The 27,933-nt window shown below is 39.4% G+C and overlaps 3 protein-coding genes across 5 annotated transcripts in view; 1 reads left to right on the top strand and 2 right to left on the bottom strand.

Annotated features, from left to right (window-relative positions):
* pak5 (p21 (RAC1) activated kinase 5) overlaps window positions 1-3,620 on the top strand; it is a 64,604-nt gene extending 60,984 nt beyond the window's left edge. For both annotated transcript variants that reach the window (XM_022737886.1, XM_022737885.1), the window contains exons 8-11: window positions 697-823; window positions 1,360-1,485; window positions 1,645-1,779; window positions 1,934-3,620. In XM_022737886.1, coding sequence (XP_022593607.1) covers window positions 697-823; window positions 1,360-1,485; window positions 1,645-1,779; window positions 1,934-2,089 — 544 coding nt within the window. In that variant the 3' untranslated portion in view covers window positions 2,090-3,620. The remainder of the gene's footprint in view (window positions 1-696; window positions 824-1,359; window positions 1,486-1,644; window positions 1,780-1,933) is intronic.
* A 7,353-nt stretch (window positions 3,621-10,973) lies between these two features.
* lamp5 (lysosomal associated membrane protein family member 5) lies at window positions 10,974-17,473 on the bottom strand. Its single transcript, XM_022770297.1, has 6 exons — window positions 16,916-17,473; window positions 16,116-16,294; window positions 15,405-15,536; window positions 14,791-14,887; window positions 13,940-14,128; window positions 10,974-12,155 (listed from the first exon to the last, which is right to left on the bottom strand). The coding sequence occupies exons 1-6, from the start codon at window positions 16,974-16,976 to the stop codon at window positions 11,980-11,982; spliced, it is 834 nt and encodes a 277-aa protein (XP_022626018.1). The 5' UTR covers window positions 16,977-17,473; the 3' UTR covers window positions 10,974-11,979.
* A 3,423-nt stretch (window positions 17,474-20,896) lies between these two features.
* The window catches only part of plcb4 (phospholipase C beta 4), a 34,204-nt gene continuing 27,167 nt past the window's right edge, over window positions 20,897-27,933 (bottom strand). Inside the window, exons 30-37 of one of the 2 annotated variants that reach the window (XM_022770434.1) lie at window positions 27,525-27,640; window positions 26,865-26,940; window positions 26,526-26,701; window positions 26,215-26,316; window positions 26,051-26,108; window positions 25,331-25,417; window positions 24,637-24,673; window positions 20,897-23,812 (exon numbers count right to left, since the gene is read on the bottom strand). In XM_022770434.1, the coding sequence (XP_022626155.1) occupies window positions 23,736-23,812; window positions 24,637-24,673; window positions 25,331-25,417; window positions 26,051-26,108; window positions 26,215-26,316; window positions 26,526-26,701; window positions 26,865-26,940; window positions 27,525-27,640 (729 nt within the window). In that variant the 3' untranslated portion in view covers window positions 20,897-23,735. The remainder of the gene's footprint in view (window positions 23,813-24,636; window positions 24,674-25,330; window positions 25,418-26,050; window positions 26,109-26,214; window positions 26,317-26,525; window positions 26,702-26,864; window positions 26,941-27,524; window positions 27,641-27,933) is intronic. The other variant, XM_022770435.1, reaches the window with a different exon arrangement.

Raw genomic sequence — 27,933 nt, 5'->3', positions numbered from 1 at the left:
GGGGATTTCCAAACCCCATCTCTGCTCCATATCAGCTGTGTTGGACTGTAATCTCTTTAGGATGACAGCGAAAGTCTGCAACCAGACTTGTAGCCTAATAAACAATATTCATTTCTACCCTTCAAAAAGTGTGTTATTTCTTGAAATATGTCATGTTATTGGCTATACGGTCGTCTTGATGTTCCTTCTTTGGAAATAAGTTGAAGACTCAATATATTTATTTTTAATTATTTTTTTTACAGCCACATTACCGTACCATTCCTTTTCCCACAATGCACCTCAGAAAAAGACAAATACAAAAAAAATATGGATTAAAAAGATAAAATACTTATTACCAAACTGTCTAAATTAATAGAAAAAAATTAAAAATAGAATAAAGATAAGATATTAACACAACAGACTAAGTGCTCTGAAATGAAATGTAATTTGATAAATATGAGAGATGAAAATAAGTGCTCACGCATAATGTTTTTAACTGGGATGGCATGGGATGGTTCAATAAAATTACTGTTAACTATATCACAAGAGACAACAATAAAATACAGGGTAAGAAGGATGAATACACATAATACGGTAAGAAATAAAAGACAGTGAAGGTTATAAAGCATCCAGTCTGATTTCTGCGATTTAAAGTAATCTGTTTAATGACAGTTATTGCTGATGCATGTGTGTGCGTGTGCGTGTGTGTCTTCACAGGATGAATGAGGAGCAGATTGCCACAGTGTGTCTGTCGGTGCTGAGGGCTCTGTCCTACCTGCACACACAGGGCGTCATCCACCGCGACATTAAGAGCGACTCCATTCTCCTGACCAGCGATGGCAGGGTAAGTGCATATGACAAGTGTGTGTGTGTCTGTGTCATGTGTTTCTTTATGTGTGTTTAGATGTTTTTTTTTCGATTCACACTCCTTCCTTTGGGTTGTTATTAAACCAGAAGATCCCCCATTTAAACAGGGATCTCACTGACCAATAACCAATGCTACTACCCTTGTTCCTGTCACTGGTTATTTTAACACACACTGTCACACACTCGCTGACCTTCTCCATGGGTGCCACTCGTGGTACTTGTCAACAGCCAGTGCCAGAAACTCATCATCATCAATTACCACTCGTGCCCCAGTAATTAAATCCTGCCTAATGCCTCCGAACGAGCTGATAAGACATGATTAATTGAAGGATAATTAACCACTAATACAGGAGATTAGTGTCTTCTATGAAAGCTCTTAATCACAATGGGTCAGTGCACTTCTTGACATCAAACACAAGAGGTTCAGAATTAATACGGTCTCAGCTGTAAGTCAAGACACCTACATGACAAAGTGGAAGCTGAAGGCAGGATGGTGTTTGTGTGTGTTTGCAGATCAAGCTGTCAGACTTCGGCTTTTGTGCTCAAGTTTCCAAAGAGGTGCCCAAGAGGAAGTCCCTCGTGGGCACGCCGTACTGGATGGCACCAGAGGTCATCTCTAGACTACCTTATGGGACCGAGGTGATGACTTCACACACACACACACACACACACACACACACACACACACACACACACACACACAGATTAACATTGCTTTGCATCAATGGATAGAAAGAAGATACACAGACAGTACAGTGAAAACTGTACATGACCGTTCACTGCACTGTGTGTGTACAGGTGGATATCTGGTCTTTAGGCATCATGGTGATTGAGATGGTGGATGGAGAGCCCCCTTACTTTAATGAGCCCCCTCTGCAGGCCATGAGGAGGATACGAGACAACCTGCCGCCTCGGCTAAAAGAGTCACACAAGGTAGATCTGCCACTACATAAAAAAGTATAAGCGACCCAAGTTCCTTTGTCTTTCAAGATCTTTCTTGCATATATTTGTGCTAGCAGTAGACTTCCCTTTACAATCCATATTAAAGATCAGATAAAGGACCAAAGTATTCCTTTACTATCTCCAGGTGTCCTCGGTGCTGCGATCCTTCCTGGACCTGATGCTGGTGAGGGAGCCCTCTCAGAGAGCCACAGCCCAGGAACTCCTCCAGCACCCTTTCCTCAAGCTGTCGGGACCCCCTTCCTGCATCGTCCCCCTCATGAGACACTACCGCCACCGCTGACCTGCTGGCCCAAACCCGCCCTCTTCTACACTAAAAAACACACACACACTGTACACACACTACCAGGGTGGCACAGCCCTCACCCAGCCAAAACACTCCACCACGCGGTGGTGCGCCACTGACACTCACACCTGTAACCGTGACGTAGATTAGCTAGAGGAATATCTAAGAAAAAACATTTAAAAAACACACGACAGAAAAGAAGAAAAAAAAAATCGTCTACTATTTTGACATTAAGACCTGGAGTAGAAGAGTGCACTGTGCCAGAGGAACTCACTAAACGTCCAGTAGAAACGTGGGCTGGCTCGCCCTGCTGCGGTCTTCTCTCTTCCTAGACTGTGAGTGTTCAGCTCCATGAAGAGTTGTAGCAACCATCAGCAAGAGCTTCAGAGGGTTGCGGCGATGCGGAGGGACCCTGGGCACCGGCGCTCTGCTCCAGACCAGAGCAGCAGAGGGCACAACAATTAGCTGCGTGCAGAGAGAGAGAGAGAGAGGATTTTGACTAGTACTGACTGTCACACGGCTGCTGCGTCATCAGTCCATCTGAAGGACAGGCTGCTGCTCAGCTGGTCAAATGGAGAAGAGCTCTCTTGTATCTTTCTTCTCATACACTAACAGTGAAAATGTATTTTAGAGAAACTTGTAAGTTTTTCTGTACAGTTTTGATAATTTGCAGTATTTTATCGTGTCGTAACCATTGTGATATGAGCAGTATTAAACAGAGTTTCTGCAGAGATCTTTCCTACTGTTTATAATCCAGTTTTTGCTTAAAGATATAAGAGATATCCCAAATAAACCCACCTAAACCTAACTGTTACTAAAAATACTAAATATATTTATTATCTCACATTTGTAGACAGAACTTCCATTAAATGTTGGAAAAAAGGGTAATGTCAGAATTTTGTATGACGTTTTAAAAGTATTTATTTATTTATTGGAATTGAAGGTTTATTTTTTTGGTAGTGTGGCCTTTTTTTGTTTATTTTCTTTTGCTGTTTTGTTGGGTTTTGATTTACATTTTTAAAAGCGTAACGGCAGACAGTGATATGAGTGGTTATATCATCCAAGCAATACCCCAAACCTGTTTATGAAACCATGAAGCCCTGTATTTATGATACTGTAATTACACCATGCATTTAAATGTAGCACAGATTGAGTGGATTTGACAAAAAAAAAAGAAATTACTCTACGTAGACCTGTTTTCTTTTATATTAGGAATCTTATCCTGATTCTCTAAATGCTAAGAGGCGCCCATCCAAGACGCCCGCCTACCGCACAGATTTTAGGATGCTGATAAAAAGGTCTGGTTTTCTACTCACATCCTCACTGTCATCATCTCACTCCTTATCCCACCTTAGTCAGAGACACACTCGCTATCACTGGAACTGTGCTGCCATTCTCATCGCTGGTCGGACCGGGAGAACAGCGTAATCCTCCTCCCTGCATCGTTTTTACCCATCATTCACTGTGATATGTAAATATGACTGTGTGTGTGCGTGCGTGTGTGTGTGTGTGTGTGTGTGTGCGTGTGTGTGTGTGTGTGTGTGTGTGTGTGAGTTTGTGTCCGTGTCCGTGTGTGTCAAAGAGCAAAAGAGGTGGCGCGTGTTTATCTCTGTACAACATCTGAGAGAGTGCGTGTGTGAGCGTGTGTTTGTGTGTGTGCAGCTGGCTAATCCTTGACAATGTGTCAGGACTTGAATGAGTAACACTTATCTGTGGTGTTGGCTTGTACAGTGATATTGCATGTTTGTTATCAGTGGAGCTGGTTTCAATTAAAAAAACGCCCATAAAAACATTGAGATGTGTTGCATGGATTTTTCCTTCATTATCCTCTACAGTCTCCTCTTCTTCCTCTTCTCTCAGTGTCTCATATCAAGCAGAGATTTTTTTTTATAAACAGTGCACTGTCAGATTATTCAAGGGACTTCCTTTCAGCCATCAACAGTTTGTTTTCTCTCTGTTGTTTTGGTCTTCCATATTCTCTAAATTCAACAGTTCTCATTTCCAACTACTTCACCCTAACTTCACCTCCAAACAGAGAAGCAGAAAGACACATCCATGGATCGGTGTTGCCATAATATATGAGGTTATTTCTCTTTCTTTCCTCTAAGCCATTTCCCTCTGAAACACTATAATGGGATATTGATCTCGCTCAGACAGAAACTGGAGCTTCTCTCTCAGAGAGAGATACCTCTGCCAACAGCCCAGTAAATAAAATCACAAGTACTGGGACTAGTTGGACTGCAGGGCATCAATGTGGATCAAACTCAAGACTGTAGAGCCTCTCTAGAGTTACTACTAAGGTGAATAATGTAATACATCCACATATTAACAAAACATCACACTCAGCTGTTCCACTCACAGGGACTCAGCATCATGTAAAATGTATAGGTAAATCAAAAATCTGACAGTATGAAGGTTGGTGGTCTTGCTTTCAGCTCTGAGAAATGGAACAAAGACCTTAATATTTCCCCTTTTTTAAACTTGAATTAATTATCTTAGACCTTTTTCACAGCAAACTATTTGACACTTTACAGCAGGAAAAGCATACAATTAATAACATTATTTAATTGCACATTTAGATCTGTTTGCATTCTACAGTAACAGACAAATTACAGATGGCAGGCTTTGTATGGCTGATTGTGGTACAGTATTAGCCTACTGATTTTTGTCAAAACATTTCAGTTATATTAAAATAAAATATTTCTCCACCAAAAGCCTATTTTATTCCTTTCAGTGTGGACAACATAGGTATAGTGAGGCATAAGATGGCATAAAATGTCATAGTATTGTAAGGCATGGAAACATCATAAAATATCATAGTATAATAAGATATAAGGTATAAGTATATGAAAAAACATCATATTATAGTGAGGTTTAAAATGTCATAACAAACGTCATAGTATAGTCAGCCGTAAAAACGTGAAAAAAACGTCATGATATAATAAGGCATAAGATGGCATAAAATGTCAGAGTATTGTAACGCATAAATTTAACAATCACAACAAACAATCTCATAGTATAGTAGGTCATAAAGTGTTATAAAAACATCATAGTACAGTAAGGCAAAAAAGTCTCAAAAAATTTCATAGTATGGTAAGGCATAAAAACATCAACAAATGTCTTAGTATAGTGAGGCATAAAAACATCATAGTATAGTAAGGTATAAAATGTCATAAAATGTCATAATATAGCGAGGCACAAAAACATCAAAAAACGTCATAGTAGTAAGGCATAAAATGTCATAAAATGTCATAGTATAGTAAGGCATAAACATGTCAAAAAACGTCATAGTATAGTAGGGCAAAAAATATCATAAAATGTCATAGTATAGTAAGGCATAAAATGTCATAGTATAGTAAGGCATAAAAATGTCATAGTATAGTAGGGCAATAAATGTCATAAAATGTCATAGTATAGTAAGGCATAAACATGTCAAAAAATGTCATAGTATAGTAGGGCAAAAAATTTCATAAAATGTCATACAATGTCATAGTATAGCAACTCATTAAATGTCATAAAATGTCATAGTATAGTAAGGCATAAAAACGTCATAGTATAGTAAGGCATAAAAACGTCAAAAACGCCATAGTATAGTAAGGCATAAAATGTCATACAATGTCATAGTATAGTAAGGGATAAAAACGTCATAGTATAGTAAGGCATAAAAACGTCAAAAACGCCATAGTATAGTAAGGCATAAAATGTCATACAATGTCATAGTATAGTAAGGGATAAAAACGTCATAGTATAGTAAGGCATAAAAACGTCAAAAACGCCATAGTATAGTAAGGCATAAAATGTCATACAATGTCATAGTATAGTAAGGGATAAAAACGTCATAGTATAGTAAGGCATAAAAACGTCAAAAACGCCATAGTATAGTAAGGCATAAAATGTCATACAATGTCATAGTATAGTAAGGGATAAAAACGTCATAGTATAGTAAGGCATAAAAACGTCAAAAACGCCATAGTATAGTAAGGCATAAAATGTCATACAATGTCATAGTATAGTAAGGGATAAAAACGTCATAGTATAGTAAGGCATAAAAACGTCAAAAACGCCATAGTATAGTAAGGCATAAAATGTCATACAATGTCATAGTATAGTAAGGGATAAAAACGTCATAGTATAGTAAGGCATAAAAACGTCAAAAACGCCATAGTATAGTAAGGCATAAAATGTCATACAATGTCATAGTATAGTAAGGGATAAAAACGTCATAGTATAGTAAGGCATAAAAACGTCAAAAACGCCATAGTATAGTAAGGCATAAAATGTCATACAATGTCATAGTATAGTAAGGGATAAAAACGTCATAGTATAGTAAGGCATAAAAACGTCAAAAACGCCATAGTATAGTAAGGCATAAAATGTCATACAATGTCATAGTATAGTAAGGGATAAAAACGTCATAGTATAGTAAGGCATAAAAACGTCAAAAACGCCATAGTATAGTAAGGCATAAAATGTCATACAATGTCATAGTATAGTAAGGGATAAAAACGTCATAGTATAGTAAGGCATAAAAACGTCAAAAACGCCATAGTATAGTAAGGCATAAAATGTCATACAATGTCATAGTATAGTAAGGGATAAAAACGTCATAGTATAGTAAGGCATAAAAACGTCAAAAACGCCATAGTATAGTAAGGCATAAAATGTCATACAATGTCATAGTATAGTAAGGGATAAAAACGTCATAGTATAGTAAGGCATAAAAACGTCAAAAACGCCATAGTATAGTAAGGCATAAAATGTCATACAATGTCATAGTATAGTAAGGGATAAAAACGTCATAGTATAGTAAGGCATAAAAACGTCAAAAACGCCATAGTATAGTAAGGCATAAAATGTCATACAATGTCATAGTATAGTAAGGGATAAAAACGTCATAGTATAGTAAGGCATAAAAACGTCAAAAACGCCATAGTATAGTAAGGCATAAAATGTCATACAATGTCATAGTATAGTAAGGGATAAAAACGTCATAGTATAGTAAGGCATAAAAACGTCAAAAACGCCATAGTATAGTAAGGCATAAAATGTCATACAATGTCATAGTATAGTAAGGGATAAAAACGTCATAGTATAGTAAGGCATAAAAACGTCAAAAACGCCATAGTATAGTAAGGCATAAAATGTCATACAATGTCATAGTATAGTAAGGGATAAAAACGTCATAGTATAGTAAGGCATAAAAACGTCAAAAACGCCATAGTATAGTAAGGCATAAAATGTCATACAATGTCATAGTATAGTAAGGGATAAAAACGTCATAGTATAGTAAGGCATAAAAACGTCAAAAACGCCATAGTATAGTAAGGCATAAAATGTCATACAATGTCATAGTATAGTAAGGGATAAAAACGTCATAGTATAGTAAGGCATAAAAACGTCAAAAACGCCATAGTATAGTAAGGCATAAAATGTCATACAATGTCATAGTATAGTAAGGGATAAAAACGTCATAGTATAGTAAGGCATAAAAACGTCAAAAACGCCATAGTATAGTAAGGCATAAAATGTCATACAATGTCATAGTATAGTAAGGGATAAAAACGTCATAGTATAGTAAGGCATAAAAACGTCAAAAACGCCATAGTATAGTAAGGCATAAAATGTCATACAATGTCATAGTATAGTAAGGGATAAAAACGTCATAGTATAGTAAGGCATAAAAACGTCAAAAACGCCATAGTATAGTAAGGCATAAAATGTCATACAATGTCATAGTATAGTAAGGGATAAAAACGTCATAGTATAGTAAGGCATAAAAACGTCAAAAACGCCATAGTATAGTAAGGCATAAAATGTCATACAATGTCATAGTATAGTAAGGGATAAAAACGTCATAGTATAGTAAGGCATACAATGTCATGCAATGTCATAGTATAGGAAGGCATAAAAACGTCATAGTATAGCAAGGCATAAAAATGTCAAAAACGTCATAGTATAGTAAGGCATACAATGTCATGCAATGTCATAGTATAGTAAGGCATAAAAACGTCATAGTATAGTAAGGCAATAAATGTCATAGCATAGCAAGGCATAAAAACGTCATAGTATAGCAAGGCATAAAAACATCAAAAACGTCATAGTATAGTAAGGCATAAAATGTCATACAATGTCATAGTATAGTAAGGCATAAAAACGTCATAGTATAGTAAGGCATAAAATGTCATAGCATAGTAGGGCAATAAATGTCATAAAATGTCATATTATAGCAACTCATTAAATGTCATAGTATAGCAAGGCATAAAATGTCAAATAATGTCATAGTATAGTAGGGCTAAAAAAATCATAAAATGTCATAGTATAGCAAGGCATAAAAACGTCATAGTATAGCAAGGCATAAAAACATCAAAAACGTCATAGCATAGTAAGGCATAAAATGTCATACAATGTCATAGTATAGTAAGGCATAAAATGTCATACAATGTCATAGTATAGTAAGGCATAAAAACGTCATAGTATAGTAAGGCATAAAATGTCATAGCATAGTAGGGCACAAATTGTTATAAAAACGTCATAGTATCGTAAGGCATGAAAGCATCAATAACGTCATAGTGTAATAATTTATAAAAATTTCATAGTATAGTAAGGTATAAAAACCTTAACAAATGCCATAGTATAGTAAGGCATGAAAGCATCAAAAAATGTCACGGTATATTTAGGCATAAAAATGCTAAGAAACAGCATAGTTTAGTAAGGCAGGAGTAAGTAAGGCATAAAATGGTCATAGTATCGTAAGGCATAAAAACATCACAGTATAATAAGGCATCAAATGTCATGAAAAGGACAAAGTAAATTACAGCAAAAAATGTCATAAAATCTCAGTATAGCAAGGCATAAAACGTCAAAAAACATCTTAGTAAGGCATAAAATGTTATAACAGTGTCATTGTATAGTAGCTAATGCATAAAAACATCAAAAAATGTCACAGTATAGTAAGGCGTAAAAAAGTCATAATACTAATGGTGACATTTTCATGGGATTTTTCAACAGAAATTAAACTCATACTTTGATATATCCACCATTTTATGTTTACATCTGCTTGCAACCTGATTGCTACCCTACAGAAGATAGAAGCCAGGGTTAGTTTTCAAATTAACACTAGCTTACATGGTTAAATAACATCAGTTGACATTTTTTGCTGATGTCAGGTACCACTGTGATATTCTCACATGATGTGAGCCCTTGGATAGCCTCCGCCCTTTCAGTCAATCAAATGCTAGCATGCCTAAGTTGGTTGACTTGGAGATGTGGCCTCTTGGATTGCACATTGGAATTATCTAATATGACTTCACTCCAAACACAGTGCGAACAAGTTCACTCAAATATTGGTAGGGACAATTCTGTCCTCCCAAGATATTGGTAGGGACATGTCCCTACTATGCAAACCAACGCCCTTGTAGCGTTTTAAGGTTCCCTATAGATAACCTTTAGCAAGGTAGTGTTACAGTACAGCCATCTGTTACCCCACTTATTTTATGGCCATGATACTACTGATTTTTAGACATGATGGTGGACATCAGTTTGCTGTTGACTGTTCAAATACTTTCTTCCAGTTAGGTGAAACTTGGGAAGACTGTGACATGTACTCTAAGTTACTGGGTGAGTTGTAAGGCCAGCTGGGGGGATCATTTGCAGCAAAATCACCCAAAATGAAATCTTATGCAACACTTTTGAAGAAGAATTGAATAAAAAATATTTTTCAACAAAATAAATAAACCCATAAACCCTTCTGTCTGTTAAAAGATAATAATAATTGAGTTGACTGTGTGGAAAGCACTGACTATGTTTATTATGTAAATTAATGTTACATTCAGTTTAAACAGAGAAGATAATTGACTGATGCTACATAACAATTTACAATGCTAAAATATTAGCCCAATGAAAGAAATCCTAATCTGTTATAATATTGCAAATTGCACTCAGTCCTGAAACTATAGCGAGCTCACGAAAAATCTGGGATGATGGGTCTGCAGCTAACAATTATTTTTGTTATCAATTGATTTGACCGTTATTTCTCAATTAATTAATCGGTTCTTCAAAATCTCAAACATCGTGTCTTCAAATGTCCTGTTTTGTCCGAACATCCGCATAAAACTCAATCAAATTCAGTTTTTGTCACATAAGACAAAGAAAAGCAGCAAATCCTAATTGGACAAAATAAAACCACAAATTGTTTGACATTTTAGCTTGAAAATGGACTAAAACAATTAGCAATTATCAAAATAAATGCTGATTAATTTTCAGTCTATCGACTCATTGTTTGATCAACTTAGCGTTTCAGCTCTATACATGATACAGTGTTGAAGACACCACCAGAGCTTTTCCTTACTGTTCACACACTGGTGTCCCATAATGTTGTGGTTGTTACAGGGTAGTGGGATTAATCTATGCATGGTCTGCTTTTAAAACAGCTCAGGAAAAGTTAGAATGGCATTGACCTTTATTGACCTTTCACAAAGATCATTTCCAACAGTGAAACGGCCTGGCTGAGTGAAAAACTGGACCAAAGGGTTGGGGCTTTGGTGTGTTGTGCCTGAGGATGATGTACGACATCCACACTGTTGAAACAAATAGGTGTAACTGACACAAATGCTCCGTTTATTTTCAATTAGATTTGTTCATATTGTGTTTCCTTTGAAGGCCCAGATTCAGACACAAAATCAATACCTCATCCCTGCAGCTTCTCTACTGACAGGTGTATCAGTCACCTTTTTCCAGTCACACTATTTCATTTGAGCACTGCAGTCTTGTTTCATTTGTTTTAAAACAATATAGGAAAGAAACCGTGACATTTATGAAAGATTGAAGAGTTTGTACTCTAGTAATATGATAGATAATAGAAATAACTTGACAGAGGTGCAGAGATGATTCCAGCAATTTATTTCAATGAACAGAAGAATACTGCACAAGATTGCATCAGCAGAGGTTTATGCATAGACTTTGTTTCTGAAAATATTATACACATATTTTTTTTTTAATTTAATAACCTCTGTACTTTCATTAACACTCATATGGCATTCTCATAAATTCTTCACTATTAGTACAGAATTTTTGTCAGATGTTTATGTATTTCTTTCTTCCTTTTTTGATATGTTCCATATATCAGTGTGGAGAAAAGATTTGTTGAAGTCAAAGCAAAAACATTACAATTCTTAATGACTCTGAATGCCACTGCACTGCACACACTACAAGACTTGTCCACTGTCAACACTATGGCTGCATTCAAAAATGAAATTAAAGGTTAGCAAATACAGAACCAACAATAGGTATTGAAATTATATAGCAGCAGTTTCAGAGAGAGAGAAGGGCAGGAGAGGATGACACAAACTGTTGGCAAATGGCAGCAGAAGCTCAGGCAATATCTGAAATTTCTTTCAAAGACAAGTTGGATAAAAATGGCTGAAGTGATAAAGTAGGCCCCAGTGATGTCAGGAAACAAACAGGTCAACTGTAACCTTAGGTTGGTGATTTTCAGATGTCAAACACCCACCAATCTGAATATAAATCAATTATATTTTCATGAAGGCATAAATTAATGTTTTTATTTTCATTAAAATTCTTATCACTGTAATGCAGACTTTGAATTTATGGCATTAAGATTCAATTCAGCAACCAGATAAATTAGATTTTGATGGGTTGACCCTCCAACTACATCCATGCTAGGCCCCAAGCTGTCCCATTAACTTGTGTTTTAGCTGTTCAAAAGTTCCAATGGGCCTACAGTACAGGCTACACACATTTCTCTGTCAGGGAATCAGTCCATGGCAGGGCACTTTCCTCTGTGGTGTTAGGCCTTGGACATCGAGGAGACAAGTCTTTTATCAGGTTAGCTTTGGAGAGAGCTGAGGGAGCCGCCGCTGTGCTTCTGACTACATGTTCTTGTACATGGAGCGATCTCTGGGGAGCTGGGGCTGGTTTGCCGTCAGCTTCAGGTGGAAGTGGTAGACGGTGAGAGTGATGATGATTATGAGGCCCAAAATGAGGCCCAGGACAAGGGGGAGGGTCTCCTCCAAGCGCTCCCGCTGGTCGGTGATACACTTGTAAGCTGCAGAAAGTGAACACAGTCAACATGATGAGGAGAATGAACATGACTGACAGGGGTCCTAAAAGGCCTGAGATAGTTTGTAGATTCATTCAGAATTTCTGTGTACTGTCTTTTAGGGTTGAGTGATGATTCAAGATTATTTTGCAATGCCTTTTAATTTATTTGTATTGTGATGATATGATCATATCATTTTATCATTTTGCAAAATTTAGTTTAAATCTTAGCTGCAACTAACAATTCCTTTCATTATCGATTAAACTGCCAATCATCTTCTTGATTAATTGCTTCGTTTATAAAAGTGACTAATTAGTTTTCTTAATATATTTTTTGGCCCAATTTTTTATTCTTATTATTGGTTGAAATTTAACATAATTGCTATAATGTAAATCCATAAATCCACCATTTATTTATGCTTTGGACAGTTCTAAATAATTTAATTTTACAATATTTAACAATGTTGGAAAAGTATTATTACTATTGTGACGCTCGCTCGGCCCTTCTGTCTTTATCTTCAGTAGAATTTAGTAATGCACTGCATGCTCTCATCATGTGTCCTCTTACAGACTTAGTCGGACATCAGTATAGGCTGTTAGAGGTGTGTGCTGTACAGTATGTGCAGCATGCATGACGTGCATGTGTGTGTGTGTGTGTGTGTTTGTCGTGTGTAATATGTGATGGGATAACGGAGTTAGCATCTGTGTGTCTCTGTTCCTCAGGTTTTTATTTGCTAAATGACACAAATTTCAAACAGATGCTTCGTCTCTCTTTCAGTTATACAACTAGACATATTCTTTTCTATCTTTTGTGCTCACCTCAATGCATGTTAGCTTTCACACACATATCTTTTCACACATGTGTTTGTAAGGAAGAAGGAGGGCACCAAAACCACAACTGGCTGTACAGTATGTGGTTTGACGTTGAAAATGTTTCCCCCTGTGGACAGCAGTAATGCACACTAGGAGGAAAGCAATGAAGCATAGCACAGCCTAGTTTACAGCAACTCAGAGCAAATGATTCTTCCAAGGTGATTGGCTCCAGAGGACAGCCAGGTTCACTGAGTATGTCTATAAAAGCTGCATTGAGGGCAAGGATATGATCGCACTCACACATAAAGTCCTAATGACCCCCACCCCTTCTCTCTCTCTCTCTCTTTGCGTCGCTTTTGTCTCTCTTGCATCCCCACCCCCTCTTTATTTCTTGTTACCCAGTCTCCCTCTCTGCAGCCCAAAGTACTCCTCATACTGCAGCAATAACCCCCCCCCTTGAGCTCTGTGTGTATGTGTGTATGTGTATGTGTATGTGTATGTGTATGTGTATGTGTATGTGTATGTGTATGTGTATGTGTATGTGTATGTGTATGTGTATGTGTATGTGTATGTGTATGTGTATGTGTATGTGTATGTGTATGTGTATGTGTATGTGTATGTGTATGTGTATGTGTATGTGTATGTGTATGTGTATGTGTATGTGTATGTGTATGTGTATGTGTATGTGTATGTGTATGTGTATGTGTATGTGTATGTGTATGTGTATGTGTATGTGTATGTGTATGTGTATGTGTATGTGTATGTGTATGTGTGTGTGTGTGTGAGAGAATGTGTGAGAATGTGTGAGTGTGAGAGATATGGAGAGAGATGTAAGGCTGTACCACCCTCACCCCAGGATTTCTCATAATCATTATCATCATCATCTCAGTGACAGTGTATGGCAAAGGTTGACTTTGACTTTGGCTCTTAGTAGCAGTGTTTCTCAAAAAGGTATCATCATAGGCAGGTTGTTCTTACGTTCACTGAAAATGAAGTCAGAAGTGATGTCAAAGGGCTGGATCTGGATGTCATACATGGAAACGGTGACACCCTTCTGGTGGTCACTAGAGATGAGGGTGAGGGTCTGCTGTGCTGTGCACACAAAGGAGCGCCCGGCGGGGGTCACCAGGGCTGACAGGCGGTGGGTGCTGGCTGTGTGCCTCCCAGCTGGAAAGAAAGGAAGAGTCATTAATGAATATGAAGTAAGAAGGCATAATGATGTAACTTTAATATGTGTGTGTGTGTGTGTGTGTGTGTGTGTGTGTGTGTGTGTGTGTTTGTGTGTGTAGGTGTGTGTGTACGTGTGCATTCAATTTTTAATTAATGATTTTAATTTATGATTTTTTTATGATTTTTAGTGTATAATTTGGGTGGATCCATAGCAACCAAAAGCAATAGAAACAACGAAAAGACTAGAAATCCTACATAATATAATAAAATGGGCAAATGAGGGAATTAAATAACACATAAAGTTGACAGTAAAATGATGAAGTTATAAAATTTATAAAAGAGGGTCTGTGGCAAGTTTGTTGGAAAAGGTCCGACACATATTTTCATACTATAGAAGGCCCAGGTATAGTACTACTAGCCTACTACTACTACTAATAATAATAATAATAATAATAATGCGCGTTTCAGCTGAAAGGCGCGGGATAAAAATCTGAAACTGGATGGTCTGCGTGGGCGAAAATCGTAAATCCCTGCATGAATCGAGTCTGTAATTACAGCTGAATGCTAATGTGAGATGAATGAGAGCTAGATGCGATCAAAGCAGGCGGGATAGAAATGTGCTGAGTTGCTACTGTACACAGGCTCGGCGGGAGACTCACGGTTGTATGCGTTGATGAAATGCGATGTCTCCGAGGTGTCGTAGACGAACTGGACCTTGCTAATCTTCCACACCTCAATGCCCTTGTCACGGAACTCCTACAACACGCAAAGACACACACACAGACACATACATGCGTCAAACCCGGCTTTTCCATTGCATGGAGAGGGCAAGTTGGCTTACACTCAGCAAAAAAGATGGCCAGCGTACGTTAAATTAGATTTCCATTCACTGTTGAAACTTTTATTTTAATGCAATATATTCTTCTGATGAGTGAAGTCATTCATTTAACTAAAATGCACATTATTTAGGAACTGCCACTGGAGTACAAAGACCATACTTCCGCTGGTAAATTTGGTAAATAGCGTGTAATTCAAGGAAGAAGTCTTAAGCATAAATTCTAAACAGAAGGCATTTTACAAACTCATTTTGAGTTCCTCAAAAAAAAGAGAAGGATTCGAAGGGATTATATTTGTGAAAATGTACATTTTTGTGATGAATGGCGATGTGGTGGCGTCTTGATATTTCCAGGAGATGATTCCGACCTTTTTTTTTATTGCATATGATGATACAGTATAGACATTATATCGGTTTCCTCTGGCTTTTCTCGCCCACCTTTGAAAAGTAGATGCAGAGAACGTAGGCGTTGTTCTTCCAGGATATGTGGATCTCTGACTCCGTGCTCCCACATTTCCCCTCGATTTCTGCACCACGGGGCAGAGTGAAAGACGCTTGCTCGGTGATCAGCTGAAAAAAGACACAAGAGGCAAGTGGCAGACAGGGACAGATTAGGGACTGAAATGTCGCTGGAAGGAGTTTTTAGCATTTGGTTTCCATTTTACGCACGAACTTATAAAGCAACCAAGTATCTAAAAAATACTCATTAAGTGAAGGAGTTGTTCTTGCAAACAGAAACAAATGAAAGTCATTGTAGCTAGTGATTATTAAAGTTTGATATTTAAAAACATTTTCCTTTTCTTCATGATGGGATCTAATGCGTCGTCAGCATTTTACGCACGACTATACACTACAAAAACAGTTTCCAAAATCCAGTTCTAATGTAATATGTGATGTAATGTGTTGTAATGTAATGTAAAATTCATTCCCTTATTAATAAGAACGAAAACGGTCAATTTGAATAAATGTCAAAATATTGTGCATGTAAAACATTTTTCAAGCGCTGCAACCGCCGTTACGCGCAATGGATAAACCTTTAACGTCTGTAACACAAAGCAACATTTTACGCATGTTACATGTTTGAATCAACCTCTGCGTTTCCTTTTTAAAGCATCCACATGTATTAAAATGCATGGGGGGATTCCTTACGTCTATCCCGTTGAGCGCAAGCACGTCATATGGCACGAGGAATTTCACGGCGAACTCCACCATCAGGCATGTTGTGCCGTTCTCTCGGACCGCGAAGATGGCTTTGTCCGGGTTGTTGGAGAGACCAGACAGGTTCTCCCCTTCCTGCTCCGCCAGCACCACGGACAGCAGCAGCACACCTGGTAACCAAATGGAACAGAATAGAATATTGAAAGGTTGGAGGTGGGGATGCGTTATGTCAAGGTGGTAACAGATGGGGCACACACATTCACGCACACACATCAAAACATGCAGAATCAGCATAAACGGCGGCGTAATGGGCTGCTCTGATTTTAGCTGAAGGCCCCCAAGTCTTCTGATCACTGGCATCTCACCTCTGTTTCCTCACGGCAAAGTCAAAACCAGGTTAAAACACAGGAGACTGAAATCTGCAGTATCAGGGGAGCAACAGCACGCCACTGGCTGCAGTCTAAACAACGTCAGGAAGTGATGAACTGCAAGTCTGATCGTTTTTGGACGGATTTTATATTGAGGGATTATCAATGTTAGAACGAAATAAGAGGTGAATCATTACAACCCATTGAAAGACACACACACACACACACACACACACACACACACACACACACACACACACACATACACACATACACACACACACATATACACTGTCATGCTTCAACACGCGCAGTAGGTGCACACGCAGTGAGGAGTCACGACACACACACACACACACACACACACACACACACACACACACACACACACACATACACACACACACACACACACACACTTACCAAAAACACCGAGCAGCAGAAGTCGGGCGCTCTCCGTGGTGCTGAAACCGAGTCGTCCCATCTCTCTCAGCTTCCCCAGCGCTGGAAAAAAGGGGCTAATTGAATGGGCAGCCTGTGCTGAAACCACGAAAAGAAAAGAGTGAAAGAAAGAGACGGAGAGGGGAGGCGGGAGAGAAAGGAAAAAGAGAGAGAGAGGAGGGATGCCTCTACTCAGCGCTCAGAAGTCACGCTCAGATCATCGTGAATGCAGCAAAAATGTCTCCAGGTTGGACGTGAGATCCGGTTTGCACTGCAGAATCAGCCGGCACCGAGGAGTTCTGGCTGCCCAAACCGACCTCCCTCGCCAAGGTTGACAGGTTTTAACCCAGTGACAGCCGCAAGACTGAGCTCCCTCTAAACATTATTAACGTCAGGAGAAATGATCCGTCTTGAAAGAAAAAGTCCGTCAAATAAAATGTCTCCTGCGAGGAAGGACTCGGCATGCAGTCTGTTATTCCCGCAATGCTGTAGTCTCCATCTCTGTGGTAGCAGCTGTAGGATGGGCTGAAATGATGTATGTCTGGAGGGAAACGCCGACAACACCCCCTCCCTCCCTCACTGAAACTCCACTTCAGCACGGTTGCAGCTGAGAGTGGGTGAGAATCAGAGCTGCAAAAATCCACTTAGACTTAAAATCCTCTTTTATTTTTACCATTCGATGAGGCGAGATTTCATCGCATTTACTGACACGACCAAACTTTTCTTATTTGGAAGAAAGATATTTATTGTGTCGAGATATTGAGAAACGTTTCAGAAGTTATGACATAAGTGACCCTGCACTGGAACTATTAGGGCGTAATTTCCCTCTTGCTTTATGAAACGTAATCTTGAGACTAATTACCCGAACATAAACAATAATTTTTCTCTGTGGGAGTCCATGAGCTCACACATAAACCGAAATCAGTTATCAGAACAAAAACGACATGCAAAACCTTTTAAAAACGAACTGTAAACACCGTAAACGGTAATGGTCTCTGAATGCCTCACGTTCTCTCACACAGTCACCCAACACAGGACAGCATGTTCATTTCGGATACTGAGATTTTATTCACTGCACCAACCATTAACATCAGTACCTGGAGATGGTAGATCCCCTGACATAAATCTGAACTGCTGTGCTGAAAGATACAGAGACGTATGAAAGACAACACAAATAAATGCTGTATGATTTATGATTTATTGCACATCGCCCCTCCACCTTCGATGCAACCCCCACCTACTCCAAAAGGAGTGGCAAATGCTGCTAAACACATTTGCTGAAGCTAGAAGTAAGACATTGCGTTTCACTCTAGCTGCAGTATCCAGCTAGCAGCTGCTGGGATTCACACACATAGTTTATGCTGATCATTTTTTTTTCTACCTGCTCTTTCCAGTTAAGTTGTAGTTAAAAGCCGTTGACTTCGTTTTTACTCCCTTTGTCCTTCGGGTAGAAATGGCAGAAACTTTTGCAGGTCACCATGTTGTTAAACAGTGAGGAGAACATTAGACATCGACGCTGTCTGGACAAGGCATTTGAGTTTTGAAGGTCAGTGAGGATCAGGAGGTCAGGGATTGAATTTAGAAAAGTTGCGTGATTGAATTTAACAGATTATATATTTGATGGAACCAGGTCTAACAGAGTAACCACGTTGCTGCCTTGAGATTAGTGCCGGATAAGTACAAATACTTTTTACGCACTGTAGCTTCTAAGAGTTTGGCACTCTGAAATGAAAGTCAAACTCGCACTTTACGGAGCTGATGCTGTCGATGCTGGGTTTACTGCCGACCTGGGGATGCTTTATGCTTTGGGGGAAAGTTTCTGATCGCGGAATCCGCCCTGAAGTCAACACTGGATCCAAGTCCTTCACGTCCTTTTTAAATTCCGGGGAGGTAAATCTGCGTAAGAGCTTGTTACTCAACACTGAGAAAGTGGTGGTTGAAGCGGCGGCGGCGGCGGCCGGCGCGGTAAACTGCTGTGGTTCAGCTTTGCAGGGAGACGCTTCGCGCCTTCTCACGGTTCTGGATTTAAGCAAAGGCACCAGTGTGCGCTCCGGAGGTGTGGGGCTGAGAATACTGGTAGGCAGACTGCATCTTTTCTGGTAATAGCTGTCGTGAAATCTGCGAACACCGAAGTCTAACATTTTCGATTTTTCTGTTCCCGATTCACTCTCACTTTTGTTGGCTAGAATAGGAGTCAGTAAGATTCCCAGGGTGGAGGTCGCGCTTGGTTTGGGCGTGTTTCTGCTGGGCCGAGGTGAGAAGAAAATTGATTTTTGAGGCTCACAGATCTGTATAAGGGGGGGGAGATGATCCTCAATGGCGGTCGGCCTTTCCCCGGTTTTACGATGCTTGCAGTTGGGAGAATGGTCGGAATGGGTTTTATGGGTCAGGACTCCAGAGAAGTTTAGCTCCTGAGGAGGCGAGGAGGAGCTGTCATTCTCTCTTTCAAACTCCTCTATTGAGTCCATCGATGGTAATTTACTCTGCCTAATCGGAGGTCTTGGCTGCCATGTACAATTTTGAACCAATAGGCAATCTGCACGATTGCATGTTTGGAGGACCTCGAGTTTGTTCACTAAATGTCCAACTTTCCTCTCAAACTTGTCATTCACTTCACCACATCTCAGACTAAGTCGCGGCTGAATGTTTCCCTGAGCGCCACCTTCAGACTCACGGCCCTTCTTGGAGCTGTTAGTGAGCGCAAAGATGCACTCTGTGTGGCCGAGAAACTTTGCCACTCCGACAGCAGAGTTGCCAACTTTATTCTGCCTGTCTATCTGAAGACCCAGCCTCTTGAAAGCTCTCACTAAAAACTCGACAACGGGGGAGTGACCTGCTACTGTGGCGTACATCAGGGCAGTGTTGCCCCAGCAGTCCACAATCTCCGGGTCTGCGTTGCTTCGGACCAGGATCTTCACGGCATCCAGGTAGCCTTTCTCACAGGCGTAACTGATGGCGGTGCGCCCGTTGCCGTCTTGACAGTTGACACTGGCCCCTCTCTGCAGCAGAAGCTCTACAAACTTGCACCGAGTCTGGCCGTCAGGCAGCAAGACAGACGAGATGAGGGGCGTCTGTGCGCCCTCTGTTATGGAGTCCACGATTTCCCCATCCAGCGCGTCCAGAACAAACCTTGCCAGGTGGACTTTATCCTTGGACATCGCCTCCAGGAGGATCTTGGTGCCCGTTTGCTCGTCAGACTTCCCGGAAGCTTTGAGCATGATTCTTAAATGGTTCAAAAACTTATTTGGAGCAGGCTTGGAAACCTCTCCACTCAACGAGTGCGGACAAAACAAACCCATCAGCGCTGTTATATAGGGAAGGGGAAGCCACGGAGTTGCCCGGCAACGCAAACATAATTAGCGTGCTTTGTCAGTCTTTCTAATGGAAATACTTGGCTTATAATGACAAAAGCTTCAGCGCTGGAGCCGCCTGCGTTCAAGAGTGGGTCTGGGATACGAATCCATCTCGCACTTGTTGAATGCGATTAGACAGCGGTGGTCATTGTTTGGTAAATAAGTGTGTGGGTGGTGTATGTACACGCGCTGCGCACTCCCGCTCTAGACAATATTAAAACTGGCCTACACACAGTGCGACTCCACTTGAGACATTTTCAAAGCACTGATCAGATGTGAGATGGAAGAGACCGAGGAGACAAGCATCCATGTTGGAATTTTCAATGAGTCAGAGAAAAGAAAATTTCTTAAATGGTGGTGCTGTTGAAGTACAAAACCCCACGAGCTTTATTTAAATATTCCTGCCTCCTCAAAATAGCACTTTCATTTTTTATTTTTTTTAATATTCTTTTTTTTTATTTTTTATATTCAGTTAATACGGTTATCTCTTGGTTTCCGTCCAACTAAATAAACAGACAAGTCAAACGCTAAGATTGTGTTCTGACGTACAAGAAAATGACTCACAATTAGCCTACAAGAAAACACAAATGAGCCACAGGGTTATGTCCCATTTTACACCTGGATTTATTGGTACACATACTATAAAACAGTATTAAAGGAGCTGGATAACAACGGTATTTTCATTGCTATAAGTTCAACAATACAATATAAATACAAAAACGCGCACAGAATGGTTTGTTGACAAGCTACAGTTAAAATAGAAAACAGAGGAGATACAGTAGAAACCGAGGAACTCAAATCGGTGACGTTGCTCTGCAAAAATAATCTGCTTTTTTCGACAAACTAGAGCCAAAGGTTACATGTAATCACACAACATAAACATTCAACTAGTGCAAAAAAGCCTCTAACAAACATAATAATCTTAAACTACACATTATATCTAATATATATAATATATATATTGATTTATTTATATATATATATATCTTCATATAAATAACCCCTTAATTTGGCATTTTATCATTCATAAAATAATTTAAACGTCCTAACAGACACTGAGTGGCACATTTGAAAGCGATGGAATAAAATTTAAAAGCACTTTTTACTCGTTTATCTCTGCACTAGATATGTGGTGAGAGTTTTATACTGTGTTGTGTGGTGCAGTAAGGGCAGACTGGAAAACAGAAACAAAAACAAACAAGAAATCCCAGTGGTTGATAAATGTCTTTCCCCAATTTCCAGCAGACCCACTCTATCCCGGAGCCCTTGAATGACGGAACACAATTGGTCAAAAAGTAAAATTAAACTACATACATTCCAGTATATACAAGAACATCCCGTCTACCCTCTAAGTGAATTACAGCAGAATAAAACAACAGGAAAAAATCTTATAAAGGCCAAAATACCTAGAGGTGCGTTATCCTCATATTTATGTGTTTTCATATCATATCTTGACTTTTTGTCATTTTGCTTGATCTTTGTTGGTGTTACGCCATGCAGTGTCAGTGCCTGGCATCATCATATGTGCACAATACTACAGTACCCATGGGATTACTTTATAGTACTTCTCCATCACATTTCTCTCTCTGCAGTAGTTTTTTTGTACAGCAGTATCAACTGCGCTGATAACAGTAATGCTTCCTTAAACCTTCTGTATAACTGCTACATTTAAGGGGAACCATTTTGGGACATAGAGGGATACAGGCCTAGTCTGAAATCCCCAGTGTGGACAGTGTGTGGCAGCCATGTCACAGGCTTCGTTACAAATCTGTTATAATTATTGTGTCTGATGTCCCCCGGCCGAAAGGCGAGGAGGGGAACGATGAGGATTACTAGCTGAAGTTGCTAAGGTGCAGTCAAGAAGCTATTAAGGGAGCACTTCGTTTCAACAACGCCTTAATGAGTGGGAAACTGACAAGACGAAATGGCGTTGACTTCTGTCGGCCAAAGTTCTTGTCTGACGGTGAAAGGCCGGTCAATTAAAAGAATTATTACAGCAGAATTAACGGGCTGCCAAGAATGGATTCATTTACAGCTTTGGCTTGATTCTCAGTTTAAGTGCAAAACCCCTTAATGCAAAGGACCATCATAATTCTACTTAACCTTGTACTTACTAGTAGATGTCCAGTTCATTATATCGTCATCGTTTCAACTAGGTGTTGTAACTACTAATGATATTGCCTCAGTTTGGAGCAATAACTTCAAAAAACATGTCTTGTTTACTATTTTGAGGGAATCATGTGTTTGTTCATCTTTTTTTCTTGCATAGTATACATGATTTTGAGCCACAAATGATGAGTATAGAATGTTGTATTAAAGAGTTTTGCAGTTGTAAACTTGTGAAAATTGACTATAAGTAAATTTTAAAAAATAGAAATGACTACAGTATGTCATTTTTAAGGGGAAGTGAGGCACAGATATTACACCATCTCTTGGGTTGGGTATAGCCTAATGATTAAAAGTACATTTGACAGGAATCAGCCACGATAAAGTGAGCAGTATCCCCTGTTCCCTTTACAGTCTTCCTACTCAACTTTATAATAAGCCTTTTTATACTCATCTGTAACATTGTTGAACAACAAAAAAAGTCAATAATACCTCTTTTGTGAAGTCAAACAACTTGCATTGTAGGATTAGGCGACACTGGGGGTTTGCTTCTCCTTCATACAGTGATTTTTTTTTAAAAATACATTCTTACTGAAATACAGAAAACTAGTAGTTCTAGTAGTGCACTGCTACATTTTCCACATTGTTATGATGGCCTATTACATACAAAGTGCTCAGGACAGGACTGGTGTGTAGCGTACAGTGTATTTCACAAAGTTTATTCATCTGTGCTGAAATGACAAATCTTATACATATTCTTCTCCCCTCATCCACGCTGTCTCTGGAGCTGTTAATTGGGTACCGATTTAAAAAATAAAAAATAAAAACAAGTCAAAAAGGGAACGGATGTCCACTTCATCCGACCCATGAGTGAACGTGTTTGTGTGTGTGTGTGTGTCCCCACCAATAGCTGCAGCTGTGTTGCCCGTAGATCACAGAGAACAGTGAGGGTGATAGAAAATTTAGATCTACATGCAATGGAGGAGGGGATGCGTCTGACTCTGTCGCTTCATCTCCGAGGTAACATTTCCTTACTCGATAAGTGGTTAAACCCCCTGTCAAACAGTGATAAGCACCAATGGCTCAGTGGTGTAAAGTTAGTGGGTGGGGTAAGGGTTTAGAGGACAGGGTGAGCAGGTGAATGAACAGAAGAAAAAAAGAGGTGAAGAGAGCTACTGTGTGTTTGTGTGTGAGCATGACAGAAGTACAGAGACAGTGATGTAGGCAGGGTTTTTCGTCTCTGGGTTGTTTGAGGGCTAACTGTGGTGGAGTGTTTCTGCACTTGTGTGTGTGTGTGTGTGTGTGTGTGTGTGCATGTATACGTGTGGGTGTGTGTCTCAGTCTCAGTCGCTCACACCACCGTGGCAGGTCTGCGGTCCATCTCCTCCTCCAGCTTCACCATCTGCTGCATGTCCTTGGCCTTTGAGGGGACAAAAATACATTGAGAAAACACACAGCCATGGAAAGTAGCCTTCACACTAAATGCACACCTCTAACATGTGCAGAGGATCCACTTTTTGTCTTTTGTTACCAATTTCAATATTTGCAAGTTTGATCTGAAGCTGTAAGTTCTTAATGTTATATTGCAATGTTATACATCAGTTGATCAGAGAGCGACACTTCTGTTTCTACCTCAGCAATAATCCCTTCTGATGGGTGCCAATAACTGCATACTTTTGCAGGTAATATAAACCAAATGCTTGGTAGGGGTGACATGTAATGGTTGCCACAAAACGTCCGTGCTGAGACACCGTCACATACTATGAAAGCAAATGATTATGAGCTGGAGTGAAAGCACAGTGGAGCAGGTTGTGAGCTGGCTCTTTTTCGTAGTAATAGATGGTGAGTCATGGTGATAAATGACTCAAGCTGCTAGTTGGCAGTGCTGACACCCTGAGAGCTGCAGACTAAAGATGTGGGAATAGGATTTCACAATACAAAAGGAAATGAATCACTTTTTTTTTTTTTAAATCTTGAAATCTATTCAAAGACAGGTCTGTCGCATGCCACTTCCCTGCTTTACTCAGTGGTGATTCAGTTCAAGACTGCTCATTACAGTAGGAATTTAAAAAGGCAGAAAAAAATACAGATTTTAAGAGGCTCAGCAGAAAAGTGAGGTGACGAAAAAATAAGTAACATGACTGAGAGGTAGAAGGTAAAGAGATGGAAGGAAACATGATTATCAAGTGATGCACTGACAGAAGCGGTATGAGAGGTAGAGTTGAGTGAGATGGAGATGCCTACCTTGAACCTGTTTGTTTGCATGGTGTGATTTCAAAAGCTGTGCCAGGAGAAGCAAATCATATTAAAAACAAATGACTATGTGTATCAAGTAAAACATGTATAGGTAACAGAGTGTGACAGATGACAAAATAAAAGGCAAAGATGGAAACATGAGACATTTATATGCAAGGGTAAACTATACTTTCATTTCTAGTATTTGTAATGTACACTATAAAGTGTAGGGTAGAGAGACACGGTTTATTCAACTGCGTGTGCAAAGCAATGCTTCTATAAGAAGAAAAGTGCAACAGTAAGAGTTTGTCTCTCGAGTCCCTTAAGACAGTTCTGATGCCAGCCTTGTGGAACATTTCCTGTAAAACTAATTACAGTTTACATCACAAATGATACAAACTGGAGCCATTGTCTAGGGAAGAAATCAGCCAGAGAGCTGCAGTAGTCCCCAGCCACGAGTTACATGTATACTTAAAGAGCCAGTGGAGCAGGAATGTCCATAAACAGGGACACTGTTTTGTGAGGGAAATTGGTCTGATAAATGCTGGGGTTAGACATGTCAGCAGTTCAGATGAAGAACAGCTGTCAATTAATGGCAAGTTGGATGGCTGACCAGTTAACTTCAGCCATTTCTCCTAAAATCTACAGTATATCGGTCGTGAAATTCTGACTGCGAGGTTCATTCTTTTATTCAGTGTTGTACCTGCTCATTGAACTTCTCCAGTTTCTCCAACTGTTCTCTCTGGTTTTTCTGTAGCTGCTCCATCTCCTTCTGATGCTTCATAGCCAGCTGCAGATACAACAGGGACAAGGGCAATACATTTTGGCCATTTAGCTCCTGTTTAGACTCATACATAAATAGTAACTTTGAACAATGAGTTTCAATCCATGATTAAAAGGCCATCAAAGATGAGAGCAGTGGTTCAGGGTTGACTTGATGTGAACTGTGACTGTTTTCTTTAAACTTTGGCTGAAACAAATTGTGATAACCAAAATGTTTTAGTTTATTATTCAACAGCAAAATCAAAAAAGGCAATTTTTGTTACTGTGTTCAATCATGCTTTGATTAAGAGAGCAAAGCATGTTAATGTTGTTAATATACAACATGTTAATAAAGAAAAAACAAAGATTTTATTCAGAGATGTTTTCTGTTATGATGAAACGGCAAATGTGCGGTCTTCTTCTTGACCAGACATTTATTATCTTTATTTATTTATTATATTTATTATCTATCTATTATCTTTAGAAAAATGGGAATGTTTCATTGTATTTACACTGTAAAGCTGAACTACTGAAGTACCAACACACATCCAAACATTTATATGCTAGCAATGCGGTACCTGTGCAAGGACTAAATAGGGAGAATTCCTCGTGTATTTTTTTTAGCTAAATATAAAAAAAAAGTGAATTCTAAACAACCCACCCTCTTCCTTTCATCCAGGAACTTCTTGGTGTTGCTACTGTTTAACTCTCGCACTCTCCTAAAGGACAAAAAGACAGGACCACGGTGTTACAAGTGCCACAGAAAAGTTGCGAGAGAATGTCTACATGCTAACAGATGGATGCAGTAACCTGTAGGTCACTCACCTCTCTCTCTCTGCCTTGTTTTTGATGGTCTTGTCCTGGCTGATGGCTTTACTGTTTTCCATGGACATCTTGGCCTGGTTGGCACGCATCTCTTTGCTTTGCCTAAAATTGTGGGGAAAAAAAAGCCACGTTTACTGTGAGGAAACTTATGTAGAACGTATGTAGAACAACAGTAATACTTGTAGCTGCAAGCAACGGCTAGGGAAATGACGCTTCAGTTTAGCAATGAAATCACAGGGTTGATGTCCCTCTGGGTTTGACCACCTTCAGTGAATGGGTGTTATGCATGCATCTGTCTGTGAACCTCTCACCGTTCATGGATGAGTTTGAGCTGCATGGTCTGCTGCTCCTGGACGGTGGCCAGGAGTTTCTTGAGGTGTTCGCACTGCTGTGTGACGTGGCTGTCCTTCATCTCCTGCTCCTCGCTGCCGTGACTGCTGCTCAGTTCTGACCACTCTTTAGTGTGTTGTGCTGTGATGTCCTTTACCTGCGTGCGCACACACACACACAACACACACACACACACACACACACACACACACACAACATGTACACAGTCGGTTATCCACAGCTGAGGCACTTGTCATCCTCATCGCAAATAACTGTGGAAAGGATGTTGGTTTTGGGATGTGAAGTCATTGCAGTCTTACCTTGGCTTTGTGATCAGTGACTAGTGTTTGGATCTTATCTTCTGTCTCCTTCTTCAGCTCTTGGCAGTTGTTTTCTCTGTAAGGATAGCAAATATATATAAGAGACAAATAACATGCAAGTCAAATCTAGAGTTAAGTATTGATACTAGAATGTACGTTCTTGTTCTTTTCCTCTGAAGGTCTAGACCTGCTCTATTTGGAAAGTGAATGTTGTGAATTGGTGCTATACAAATAAAAATTGACTTGACTAAAGTGTTTTCATCTCAAAAGAGGGATGTCAGACGGGAAAAATTAAGTTTTTAAGAGACCCGTGTTATTGATCACAAACTAAATTCCCTTCCAGTTAGCCAAAAGCTAGTGTATAAGTTGCATCCTTGTATTATAATTTTTTATCTGATCACATTGTGGTCAAAAACAAATACATACATAAAATGTAGATCAAACAAAAGTTTCTCCATGTTATCAGAGTTAGCTACTTTAAATGCAGTTCTCACCGTTTAGCTCTGTCACTGAGCAGACTGGTATCCTTCGACCTCTACATTGCAAACCCGGGCTATGCAGTGCCATAATGTCAGTACATTGTATTCTTCATTTTTTTCCCCCTAATTTGGTTTTCACATAACGTTGAGCATGTTTGTTTTTATTTTTTGTCCCACTTACCCACGTTTCTTGATGGCTTTCTCTAGTAGTTTCTCCAGGGTTGTCCTCTCCTTATCATGCAGAGACACTATCTTCTCCACCTGGGTGCAGTGAGCTTTCTGCATTATATTTTGATCCTATTGAAAAAAGAAAACATGCATCATTCAAGTATTTATTTATACTGTGGAGGTGCAGTTTCAACCTGTATTGATCTCCTCCATGAGCAGAGAAGCATCAGAATAAAGCCTAAAACAGACTCTGAAATCAAAACAAAAGTGTTTCAGTGTAATATTTGTGCAGCCGTGATGCTTTTGAGAGGCAATTCTACATTTGTCCTTAATCAGTCTATGGTTAGGCCAAAAATATGATTTAGGTTAAGGTTCTGGAGCTAAAAATGTTTTTAATCATACTATAATCATTACTTCCAAAA

Source organism: Seriola dumerili, unplaced genomic scaffold, assembly GCF_002260705.1.
Source record: "Seriola dumerili isolate Sdu_G_001 unplaced genomic scaffold, Sdu_1.0 BDQW01000025.1, whole genome shotgun sequence".
NCBI lineage: Eukaryota > Metazoa > Chordata > Actinopteri > Carangiformes > Carangidae > Seriola > Seriola dumerili.
This window is presented reverse-complemented; position numbering and strand designations above follow the sequence as displayed.